This window comes from Mus caroli, unplaced genomic scaffold, assembly GCF_978045245.1.
Source record: "Mus caroli unplaced genomic scaffold, Mus_caroli_1 scaffold_18, whole genome shotgun sequence".
NCBI lineage: Eukaryota > Metazoa > Chordata > Mammalia > Rodentia > Muridae > Mus > Mus caroli.
The window spans coordinates 87,464,985-87,478,174 of record NW_028227273.1 but is presented as its reverse complement, the minus strand read 5'-3'; the positions used below and the strand labels follow the sequence as shown (position 1 = coordinate 87,478,174).

At 43.7% G+C, this 13,190-nt stretch overlaps 1 protein-coding gene across 4 annotated transcripts in view; it reads right to left on the bottom strand.

Moving 5' to 3' along the window:
- Window positions 1-13,190, bottom strand: part of Rsph3 (radial spoke head 3) — a 49,524-nt gene that overhangs the window by 548 nt on the left and 35,786 nt on the right. The window contains exon 9 of one of the 4 annotated variants that reach the window (XM_085833344.1): window positions 6,463-7,625. The exons of 1 other annotated variant lie outside the window; for it this stretch is intronic. In XM_085833344.1, the coding sequence (XP_085689470.1) occupies window positions 7,560-7,625 (66 nt within the window). In that variant the 3' untranslated portion in view covers window positions 6,463-7,559. Of the gene's footprint in view, window positions 1-6,462; window positions 7,626-7,904; window positions 8,353-9,758; window positions 9,869-13,190 lie in introns of those variants that run through there. 2 more of the 4 variants (XM_029471404.2, XM_021149938.3) reach the window with 2 other exon arrangements.

Genomic DNA, 13,190 nt, shown 5'->3' with positions numbered 1-13,190 from the left:
AGGTAATGACCTCATCTTTTAAAAGTATTGTAAACTTTATGATAGCTTGAAATAACATTCCATGCATTGTGGCTTTGTTAGGAGTAATTACAGCAGGTACACACAAGAAGTGAAAAAATGCTAGAAATAACAAATTAATAGATTGATGAGTCCTTTACATAATTTGTGAATTTTAAGTCTTTTCCTTAGAGAAAATAAGGTTGGTTTGGTCTACCTGTCTGTCGGCTTGCTTGCCTGTCTCCTACCTTATTTATGACAACCTCTAGCCTCCATAGGGATGCACGCATACTTGTATAAGCACCCCTGCATGTCTGTATCCTTAGACACATGAATATCTGCATGTCCATATTTAAAGTTTGAAATGATATTTATTAGAATTAGGGACTTTTTTTAAAAAAAAATACTTTTTAGAAAAATCCAAGCATAGCAATGTTGTTAGCTGCAACTACATAAACAAAAAATCACATCTCCATCTTTTTCTTTTCCTGTCTTTTCTTTCATTCTTTTGTTCTTTCTTTCATTTCTTTCTCCCTCCTTCCTTCCCTCTCTCTCCCTCCCTCCCTTCTTCTCTCTCTCCCTCCCTTTCTCTCTCTCTCTCTCTCTCTCTCTCTCTCTTTCTTTTTTTCTTTCTTTCCTGAGACAGGGTCTCACTATATAGCTCTAGTTGTCCTGAAACTCATTATATAGATCAGAGTAGCCTGGAACTCACAGATAAGCCTGTCCCTGCCTCCTAAATGGTAGGATTAAAGGCGGGCACCACCTGCACCTGACCAGAAGCCATACTTCTAGACCAGTTGGCTGCCACCAGGCCTTTCCCACTGTAATGGACAGTGGGAAACTGTAACCCATATTAACCCCTTCCTTCCTTAAACTGCTTCTTTATACTTTCTGACATAGAAATGAGGAAAGTAACTAACACTGAATCTGCTGCATAACCTAGAGTCCCCTCCCATCTCCAAACCACAACAGCATCTCTTTGCAAAGGCTCCTTGGCTGTGATCGCTCCTAGTCACAGATTCTAAAGATCACATAACAGCTTTGGGGACTCTGTTTACTTTACCAGTCACAACCATTTTTTTCTTCAGGGGCAGCTGTATGGCAGAACACCAAAATGACAGCTCTATCCCAAGTGACAGATTAAACAGATCGGGTGCTAAGCAAACCACAAAAACAGTCATTGAGGACTTTATACTGAAATTGTCAGTCTTGACATGTATTCATGGGGAATATGACTTTCCTCTTATATCTTTACATATATGTACACTTATTTATTTTTGTTTTTTTTCAAGACAGGGTTTCTCTGTATAGCCCTGACTGTCCTAGAACTCACTCTTTAGACCAGGCTGGCCTTGAACTCAGAAATCCGCCTGCCTCTGCCTCCCGAGTGCTGGGATTAAAGGTGTGTGCCACCACACCTGGCTAACAGCTTTGGGGACTCTGTTTACTTTACCAGTCACAACCACTTCATTTAATCAAGCTTATAAAGGATATACATCTGTCTCATATATATATGTATATATTTATACAATTTGATTCTTAAACATGCTTGGTTTAAAATTTATCATAAACCATTGCCAAGGGGAACCCTGAGTGACCCCTTAAGGGCAGCATCTGCCTGCCAGTCACCTCCTTGGTCCCCTCCTCATCCTGCTCTTCTGATGACATCATATGGTCAGTCCCTAGCTCCTCTTTCCATCTCCTGTCCTGTACAGCTGTCTCCTTGTGGATGTCTCCACTCTTCACTCCTCTCCAACATGGTTCACCACTCCTGGACCACTGACTCTTGTCCAAACACCTGTCCCCGAGCACTTTACTTCCTCATCTAAGGAGTGTTTCCCTACAACTCAAACCCACTGGGCTCCAAGATGGCAGCTGCTCTCTTCCCTCCCTGCAAGCTAGCTGCTGCGGCCACTATCAAGAGTGCCATAGTTTTTAATTTTCTGCTGTTTCTACAGGGAGGGCACCTGGCTATCCCCAAGTGTCGGAGGCTAGGGTAGGCATATCACCCAGGGCAGAGTGCAGGTCCTTTGGACCATGCTACCATCTCAGAACCAGAGGGGAAGTGCCCAGCCCACACACACAAATACATTTAGGGCACAAAGGACGGCGAGCTGCATCTATGCATGATCCATGCTGCACCTTTGCTCTGGCATGCAGATTTTTGGAGGAAAAATCTTTAAAGCAGAAATTAATCACTGTTTGCTTTTTGCTTCTGAAAGTACAAAGCCATTTGACTGGCACCTATTTCACTGACCGTGAAGCCTAATAAGGCAGAGGACACACTGTCAAATTTCTACTCCTGCAGTGCAAAAGCAGACTGAGTTTGGAACCCAGTTTCTTCACCAGAATGTAGCTCCATCTTCCTGTACTGTCTCACAAATGCCCGCCTTTCCTGGCCCTGGCACTCAGTGCCGCCCTCACAAAGCCTTACCCTCTTTTCTCAGTATTTGAGTATCACCAATTAACCTTCTTACTTTCATTATTTCCCAAACTTTTATAGAGTTGCTATAATTATCCTTAATAATATAAACAGGATACTATTTCCCACACAAGATCTACCCCAGTTGTCTCAGAAAATGTCAACCTATGCAGCAGAGAACAAAACATTTTTTCTACAACTCACGATAGAGTGAACTCATGATAGAGTGAAATAAAGATAAACCTGAGTACATACACATCTTTAATTAGTTGTTATAAAGTAGATAATCTTTTGGAAGAATTGTTATTTCTCCACTTAATTATTTGAAAAGTACAACCCACCAAATGGATTCACTTAGGAGTGTTGCGGCTGACAGAACAATATGTCTGCGAGTTGCTTAGGCCTAGTTGGTCTAACAAGACAGCAGTTCTTATGATAAAAATTAGCATTTTCTATCCATATACAATGTACTAGAATGCTCTGCATAACCCATCAGAGATGATACTGCCATATTCCTAGACCTATGGAGATAAAAGCATAGAATCTTATGACTGTTTGGATAGTGCAGTCAGGGCCATGACACTTGCGGATGTCATATTTGCACACTGGTGCTGGATCCTTATGATGGAGCTGAAATCCCAGCATGGTGGTTACCTTCCTGCATCTGTAGGCTCATGAATGTCTTTAATGTAATTTTCTCATGCTCAACTCTCAGAACTTAAAAGTATCATTTGTTCTTGGAAAGCCTTAGTTCTCTTCATTTCTGTCTATGAAACCTCAGGCTAATGTCCCATACAACTTTTAAAAACAACGTAACCAAAGGTAGTTCTACAAAGACAAAGAATAAAATCTCACAACTGTCATAAGTGAACTCGTCAGCATTGTGCAAAATGCTCTGGGTTCCTGCCATACAGGCAAGTGTCTAGCCTTCCATGGAACTTTCCTAAAGGCGCGGGTGTGAAGGCTGAGAATCCACACGTTGTTTCTCCCATGGGTTGCACTGGCTTCAGTGGTGATATTAAAGGACCTGCTTAGATACTGCTGATACTGAGTGTTAACATTTGCCACGGTAAGGTGGCAGCCTGGTGGCATTGTCTGTTTAGAAACTCTGTGCTCTGTGTCTGTTTGCCCTCCCTTTGTGTTATTTTTAGAGACAATAAATGGTTGTAAAACAAAGAACGAAACAGCAGCAGTCACTGTGAGAATTTCACTATTACCACTTTGATGTACATATGAGGTCACAGTATCGGACAGGCTAGACTTGAGAAGGGGGCCGGCAGCAATTTAAACCATCCAGAGACCTGTTACTCATTCCTCTTAGATAAAAACCTGGACAGATTCTACAACTTTTCTGGGTATTTAAAAATTATGGTAAAACATAAATAAATTGACACAAAATAGAAGTAAAAAAAAAAAAAAACTTTCAGGGCTGGAGAGATGGCTCAGCGGTTAAGAGCACCAACTGTTCTTCCAGAAGTCCTGAGTTCAATTCCCAGCAACCACATGGTGGCTCACAATCATTTGTAATGGGATCTGATGCCCTTTTCTGTATGTCTAAAGAGAGCAATGGTGTACTCATATACATAAAATAAATAAATCTTAAAAAACACCAAAACCAACCAACCAACCAAAAACCTTCCACCCAGCTCCCATCTGGCTAGAAACTATTCTCTATCAGCTAGCCGCAGGCAGGGTGTTGTCTGCTCTTTCTCTTTCTACCTTGCTGTAGAAGAAGCCTGTGGTTTCTGATCTCTTAGAAGCCAGTGGGTCAGAGGCTGGGAAATCTGCTATCAAGGTCCTCTAGGTGAGGTGGTAGGCATACTACAATCTTAGCTCTATCTCTAAAAAAGAATGTTTGGAAGTTCATGCCTTGCCCTGAACCCTCCCCTGGGAAGACCTGTCTGCCCGAAGCAGAGGAGAAGGCAGGGCAGGATGACATTTGTTTGGGAGTTGCCAGTGTTCTGCAAAGCATCCAGCCCTGGGGAGCTTCAAGGGTGGTGCTCATTTGTATGACAAGACAGCTGTGTGTCTTTTGACTCCCTAAGTCTGGGCTCCTGGGGTGGAGGTGTGGGATAGAGGCTGGGGACCTAAGCCTCTTTGGTAACCAGGACTGAAGAATTTCCTATTGTACTACTGCTGGCTACTTGGCACAGCAGCCAGCTCTGCCATAATGCCCATGCTATTTCCTGAGAGATGGCCAAAGCCCCTAAAGGACAATGGGGAAAAGGAGGTAGCTGTGCGTGGCAGAACAGCTGAGGGGTCCTACTGTGGAATACCCTGAGTTTCTCTGCTGTACCATGGTAGCTTGGCATTTCTTCCCTAGTATAGAAATCCATTACTTATTGTTGGGGAGCACTCTAAGCTTTGTAATAAACCTGTTCAAGGGCAATGGGCTGCAACTGCGGGAGAGTGGGTCAGACTCCCTAGCGTTGCCCCGGGAGCTCTCTCCCTCCTGGACATCGACTTCTGCACAGGTCACACCCTGCTCTTCTCTCGTGCTGCCTCAGGCAGCCAGTGCCTTCCTGTCAGACAGGGTTGCACAAAGCACACAGTTGCGTGATTCTTGACCTCTGGGACCCTGTCTCCTTTGAGAAGGGAGTCCCATCTAGACATCTGGAGACATGCCTCTCACAAGGGATAGAGAACCTGGTAACATTAAGCAAGCAACTTGGCAGCATGGAGCAACTTGGTTCTTTCTAGCAAGGTAACTAAAAAGGGAGGTGTGCGTTAACTAAGAAATTGTTTTTGAAAGAATTTTAGGACGGTGTGAATAATCTCTGTAATAAACTGTTAGTAGTTGCATCACTATCAGGCAAGGTCTCACAGAGCCTAGGCCTGACATTGAACTCACTTTGTTGCTAAGGATGACCTTGAACTTCTGATCCTCTACCACATCCATGTTATCCAGGGTGGGGAATCGAACTCACAGCCTAGTGTCTATAAGGCAAAAGCTCTACAGATTAGCCATATCCTGAGCCCCTGAAGACCCACTTCAAAAACAAGTGGAGAACAAATTCAGGGAGAATCAAAGTCATGGGAAAGACCTGAAAACCAGGCTCATAAAAGTACTATGAAGTCAAAAAAGTAAATGGAATCACTGAGTGGCCATCATTTGCAAGCTAAAGATAGGATTTGTGAAGCTAGAAGCCCATGTTGTCTATAAAGCATGAAGCTAGAAAAGCATAGGAAACAAATGAACTAAGCTTGATAGCCTGGTCATACTAAGGGCAACAGTACCAGGCCAGTCCTTCCTTCCTTTACTCATTGAACAAATATTATAAATCCTTTTATGCGGATAATGAGAAGCCAAACAAAATGTATTTTGGTCCTCAAGGGCCTCGCTGGCAGACAAATGATGATAACATTGTGGAAGAGATTGCTGGGAGTGGACTTCAGGCCCTGAAACTGACCAGACCACAGTCATCTCCTCAGGATGCCATCAAGGATGCCCTGTGGAAGCCCCTCTCACAGTGTCAGAAGCCAGCTATATTCAGTTTCACACAGTGTCCTTTAAAGGGAGAATGGCCACCAACTGCTTCTAAAGGCTCTATATGGTCATCCCTTAGGCCTAGTGTGACCAAGCAACCTCCTTTGTATTGGCAGAATTTTCTACTGGAATACAGAAGACCACTCCATTCTACAAGTGGTTTTACTCTTGGTTCTATGTAACTGAGTTGAGCATAATGATATCATTCTCAGCTATGGTTGACCAGATGTCCAGTGAGAGTTCTCAGGACAGTGACATCCAGTGTGTTAGACTGGCCATGGTGGTTGCAGATGACAAGGCCACTTATGACTTGGGGCCAGTCATGGGGAGAGGGGTCAACATCAGTGGTATGGAAGAAAAATCAGCTTGCCAAATACAGGAGGAAGACAGAAGGTTGGACGGCACTCTACAAACATCCTGGACAGGTGTGACTACACAATTTGAGGAGCTCAGTGCCAAAGAAAACACAGAGTCCCTTATCTTAAAAATTAAGAATTTTAAGACACCAGGTGTAGTGTCGAACGCCTTTAATCCCAGCTCTTGGGAGGTAGAGGCAGGCAGATCTCTCTGAGTTCAAGGCTAGCCTGGTCTACAGAGTGAATTTCAATGTATCCAGAGGTACAAAGAGAAACCTTGTTTTAAAAACCAAAACCAAAAACCAACCAACCAAAGCAAAGAATTTTGAGACAATGACATAGAACATAAGCCTTGTTGGGAACCTTTAGGAGTACTGCATTCTATGCAGTTCTGTAAGTCACATGGCTGTGAGGCCAGCTCTCTGAGCTGTGATTAAAGTCACGCTGAGTGGTCTTTGTGGGCAACCATCAACCATCATAGAAGACACAATGTGAACTATGACATAAAAGCCCAGACACCTACAAAGCATGGAGTTAGACCCACAGGTAACAAAGTCAACTGATGTAACAGGCTCTGTATGTGGGCTGCGGTTTGCTGCTTTAGAGCTAGGAAAGGCCTAGAGGATGGGGCATCGAGGAAGGACATATACTTTGGATTTGGGGTTGAACAATGAAGTCAGAGTCAACTTATCCAGTACGCATGTTCTACAGACCGGCCTTCCAGAGATGGGGCTGGCCTCATGGCATGTGATGATCATGAGGAGTTAGCTTCTGTTGTCCAGATGCTGGATGTAGCCAAGAGCCTAAGCCAGCGAAGTAAACCCTGGTGGGTTTCACCAGAAGCCACTGGCTCACCTATGGTATACAGGTAAGAGTCATAAGGCTTGTCATCTCAGGACTTCACCATGTCAAAGAAGGCACGGCACTTCTAGCTGCAGTAGCTCCTGCCCGCAGAAGGGTGAAGAACCTTATGTTCCTTCCCAGGAATCAAAAAGGCTCAGCTCTGCTCCACCACAGCCACTGACTGAACAGTGAGGAAACTCCCCCTGAATTCCCTTTCTTCATGAGTTCTCTCCTTCCCATGAGCCATGTGTGTGCTGCCGGATGCTGGAACCCCGGGAAGGCTTCACAGAGTAGTGACCCTTGAGCTCAGATCCCTCAGCGGACGAATGGGAGGCTGGCACTGCTTTTCAGTTCTAGAATACCAACTGGTTCTTTCATTAATGCTGGGACTTCTTATTTTTCACTTTGTTTTTGTTTTGCTTCATCAGAGACATTTCTAATAGCTGTTTGAACGTCACCATTGCCAGTTCCAAGAGCAGGCACATCTTGGCTTGCAGGTTTTTCTTTGGATTTTTTTTTTCTGTAACAGGTAATTTTTTAATTGGCATACTAAATTACATATTTATGGGAGGTGGTGTGATAACTTGATGCATGTACATGGTCTGTAATGATCAAGTTAACAGCATTCCTATATCCTCCTTGTCTGTCTGCTTTTCCTGGCCACCATGAGGCAAGCAGCTACTATTCCGCACATCTCATTTCAGGCCCGCACAATGGAGCCATTGGCTGAGACACCCCCCCCCCACCCCCCACCCCCCCCCCCCCCGCAACTGTAAACCGAGGTAAGTACGTGCTCCATATAAACCGAAACCTCGCAAGGGCCTGCAGCAGTGATGCAGTCTGCAGTCTACGGGCAGCAGAGCCACTTCAGCCTTGGCTTTCTGTGTCATTTTCCACACCTTTACTTTTGATGTGTTTGTCTCTTTGACTTTCATGTCTTCCCTAGGCATGCACCTTCTTAGAGATCCCCTGAGTGTGTCGAGTTGTGTGTCTTGTAGATTGTACACTTGGATCGTTCCACTGTAAACTCTGCTAGTTGCTGCCTCTGAAAGCCAGGGTGTTCGAGCCATTTGCTGTAACTGCTCGTGAGCCTCCTCTGCCGTTCCCACAGGTCTTATGCATTTTTATGCTTCTGTTTCTCCATCGCTGTCTCCTTTTTGTATTGAATGTGCGTCTTCCTCTACACAACCAAATACTTTGCTTCCTTTTTATTATCCTCTTTAAAAGTTATTTTCTTCATGGCTGTTCTGGGGATTACAGTTCACATTTTAATTGAATTAATCTACTTTAGACCAAATACAGGCTTAATTTTAATAGTATATGAGCTTTCCCTTTAAGGGTCATCCTGTCTCCCCAACTGTGTACAGCTAATCTGAAAATTTCATCTTGATACATTAGGATCCCACGGGTAGTTCTATAATGACTGCTTTATTATGCACTTTCTTTTCTTCTTTCTTTTCTTTTTTTTTTTTTTTCTGAGGCAGGGTTTCTCTGTGTAGCCCTGGCTGTCCTGGAACTCACTCTTTAGACCAGGCTGGCCTTGAACTCAGAAATCCACCTGCCTCTGCCTCCTGAGTGCTGGGATTAAAGGCGTGCGCCACCACTGCCTGGCTCCTGCTGTCTTTCTCGTTTCTAGAATGTCCCATGTTCATCTCATTCACACGTTCTTTACTGCCTCTTACTGCTGCTGCTCTCGCCTCCATCGTAGGTAAAGATCACATTATACTCACGCCCCATTTACATTATTTAGTGACATTGCCCTGGTGTTAGGACCTTTGTCAATGAGCAAACTCTGAGTCAAATCAAATAAAGTCAGGCCCTAAACATGAGCTTTTCCAGGGAGCTAACCCAAAGTCAAATAGTGACAAGTGTCTTTGGAATGTGGCTTTGAGGGACATTGAGCCTATTTGGCTCCCTTCAGTGGCTGCTAGGCTATTTGTCAGCTGTTAATGCAGGTCTCCAGGGCTGTGGGGTGGAAACGAGACCAAGACAGGGAAATGTGAGAGGTCCTTATTCCAGCATTCAAGGTGGCAGTGATGTGTTCCCCTCCACAGATGGTAGGTAATTCCTGTCCTGGGCCGTAATACAATGTTTAGGACTGAGGAATGTTTTGTTTTAGCCAAGACTGTTAGGTTTCAAGAGCTATCTTTCTATGCCTTCTCTCTTGTGACTGTTAGCACCATGCTGTGTTCATAGCAATACTTTCCCCTTGTATGCCACCTTTAACTTCTGTGCAATTATTACCCAAGAGTCAAAGTAGTTAGGAGTATGTTAGAGCAGGTATGCAGGTTCGAGGTACCATTTGTGGACTTTGTGGTATTTCACTTACTCAACATTATTTTGAGCTTCTTTCTATGTTCTAGACCAGTGGTTCTCAACGTTCCTAATGCTGCAACCCTCATGCTGTAGTGACCCCCAACCATAAAATTATTTTTGTTGCTACTTCATGACTTAATTTTGCTAGTGTTATGAATTGTAATGTAAGTATCTGTGTTTGAGAACTGCTATTCTATATGATGTGTTTGTATATATTTGTGATAGAGGATGTGTGTTGGTGCTACCTAAATCATAGGGAGTAAGAGTCTTATAGTGCTCCATAGCGGTGAGATTACAGGTTCAATAGCATCTGAGCTTCAGAGATACACAAGAAGAACCAGAATAAACAGAAATTTAATAGCAGTGGTTACAGGGCAGAGGGGGAGGTTATAAAACTTTGGCATAGGAAGAAAAACTGGGAGGAGTGGTATCTCACTGAGAGAACACCTAGGGAAGAAGAGATATTTATTGGGGTATATGCACATGCCGATATAATAAAATTTTGCCCCCCTCTATCATAATTATGGCTCTGTCATAATCATAATCAAGAACTCCTAATGATTACAACTAAGAATGGAAATGGGAAGGTGCTAAGCTTTTTTTTTTCTCTATCTGGTGTAGCTATGAATGTATGTGAGCACTTATGCCACGAGACCTATGTGGAGGTCAGATGTAAATCTAAAGGAGTCATTTCTCTCCTACTGTGTGGGTCTCAGGGTTTGAATTCAAGAGTGTCAGGCTTGATAGCAGGTGCCTCTACATGTGCCCTGGGATAGCTTGTAATTTGGTATAAAAAACTCCTAACGACAATGTCAAGGCCAAGTAACTGAATAAGCACTTAGTGCTGCCTGGGCCGGCTGGGGAGACAGAACTGAACAGGAAAGAACTGTTTCCTAGCTCAGGAGGTAAAAAGCAGCCTCATTTTAAGAGTGAACAGGGAGAGATTAGGCTGGTGATATAACTTAGTATATAACGTGCTTGCCACCAAGTCTGACAACTGACATTTGCACGCCAGGACCCATAGGTAAAGGAAAGACCGGACAGATGTGGTAACTAAGGAAGAGCGGCTGACAGAATGACCGCTTGTTAAGGATCCAGAGTCAGGGTGAAGGCTGAAGTTACTGAATACAGCACAACTCTAGTCTACATCAATCACGAGAGTCAGTCTGGCACCCAGCTAAGTTGGCAGATAATGTTAGAGCAACCTATGTCTTCAGTGAGAGTCTGGATGTCCAAGGATGGCAATGCATTTTTAAACAATTGCCCTACAAGTTATAAAATCAGCACACAAAACAACGAAGCTCGCTTGTTAAACATATCACTATGCACTGTCCTCATCCTTCCTCTTCCCACACTCTTCCCCTGTGTCCCCTGCCCTTCTCCCTCATCCTGCTAGTCCTCTTCTCCCCAATATTTCACCCCCTTCCCTCACCCCCTTTGCCTCCTAAAGCTCACTCCCATGTCTCTCGGTTCCTTTTCTACGTCACAACACACACACACACACACACACACACACACACACACAAATACATATACACAAGGCAGACACACATAGACACACAAACAGATGTACATAGATGAGCACACATAAATTCAAAACTAAAGTCTACATGTAAGAGAAAAAAATTTGGCATCTGTCATTCTGAGTCTGTCTTATTTTGCTTAAGATAATAATAACCAGCTACACCCTTTCCTACTGGTGTGATGGCTTCTCTCTATGGCTGACAACGTGGCACAAGTAGATAATGACATCCCCCCCCCCCCATACCAAGCTTTCCTATGGCCATTAAATTACATATAAAGTTGAACTCAAGTTAACAGTGACATGGTGTTTTACTGACCCCTAGTGGTCAGTATGGATATGAATAGAATCTGAACTGTTAGAAGACTGCAATTAACACACATTTAAGATGCTTATTTTCTAAAAACCATGAATCAGTATACTGACAAACATTTTTTTTTTGAACTTTATTTTTAAAAATTAGTTAAAATTATCAGTAGAGTTAAGAAATGATGGGTATTGCTTGCTGGTTTTATGAATGGGGAAATGAAGCCCAAGCTTAGGCTTTGCAGAATGGCTTCACATTAGATATGCTCAGGAAAATGGACAGGACTACTTTGCTATGCAACACATTATGATTAAGGGAGAACATATCAAATTTCCTAGAATAAGCAAAACATATGGAATCAAAATAAGGTAAAATTGGACGATGTGGTGAAACTTTGCTGGAATAAAAGAAACAGGCAACAAAAACCCCACTAACTGAGTTCTTTCCCCAGTTCTACAAAGCAGAGCTTTGAGAAAGGAAGAGCCCTCCTCTGAGGTGAGGGTCAGCTGCATGCAGGTACAGATTCCATCCCAGAAGGTGTGGCTTGAGCCAGGCCCTGCAAGGTCTTGGAGGGCCTCTCAGGCTTTGCTAACCTCCCTCACATGGCTCCAATCTCATGATGTTAAATAGGGGAAATGGTGTTCTAACTTCTTTCCAGTTAGTTATGTGGGATCCACGCCATGATTCCAGTCTGTGGATGTGACTACACGTTATCTCAGTGCTCACTCAAACAGCAGGAGGGTGGGCTTACAAAAGGAGCGTTAGGAATGTCAGTAAAGCCAATGGAGATGAAGGTGTCTGACTCACCCACCTGCTGGTGCAGGTGCTGATGGTGAGGACCAGTCATACAAGGAATCTTAGCTTGCTGCTTTCTCTCTACTGCACTCCATGTTTTCCTGAGGTAACTCTTCATAAACAATGAAAACGCCAACTCTTCACTTAATATATTTGTATCCAGATAATATAAAGCTGGTTTCTTTCTCTCAGGTACAGTACCCTCATCTCTCACTTATCTGTTTCTTTCTAGGATGGATGATGGCAAGACTAAGCCTGTCTCAATGTGGGATATCTGAATTTACACACACTCCAATAAATTGTGGAATTACACAGCATACATTGCACATTACATACATTACACAGCAAACAACTGCAGAGTGGTCCTTTAAAGGCACATGGCTGAGGGGGCCACAGATGTAGCACGGACTGACTACTGCAGTTTGAATTGGCACAGTGTTAGCTCTGTCTTACCACAGACAAGAAACAGGGTACTCCAAGCTTTACCAGTGAAGCTTCTCTTTGTAGAATACAAAGAGACTCAAACAAAGTTTGGAGCTGAGACAAAAGGATGGACCATCTAGAGACTGCCATATCCAGGGATCCATCCCATAATCAGCCTCCAAATGATGACACCATTGCATACACTAGCAAGAGTTTGCTGAAAGGACCCTGATATAGCTGTCTCTTGTGAGACTATGCCGGGGCCTAGCAAACACATAAGTGGATGCTCACAGTCAGCTCTTGGATCACAGGGCCCCCAATGGAGGAGCTAGAGAAAGTATCCAAGGAGCTAAAGATATCTGCAACCCTATAGGTGGAACAACATTATGAACTAACCAGTACCCCGGAGAGCTTGACTCTAGCTACATATGTATCAAAAGATGACCTAGTCGGCCACCAAAGGAAAGAGAGGCCCATTGGACATGCAAACTTTATATGCCCCAGTACAGGGCAACGCCAGGGCCAAAAAGTGGGAATGGGTGGGTAGGGGAGTGGGGGGTGGGTATGGGGGACTTTTGGGATAGCATTGGAAATGTAATTGAGGAAAATACCTAATTAAAAACAAAACAAAACAAAACAAAACAAAACAAAACCAAAAAACCAAAAAACCAGAGACTCAAGGTGGAGCTAGAGAGATGGCTCAGCAGTTAAGAGCACTGTCT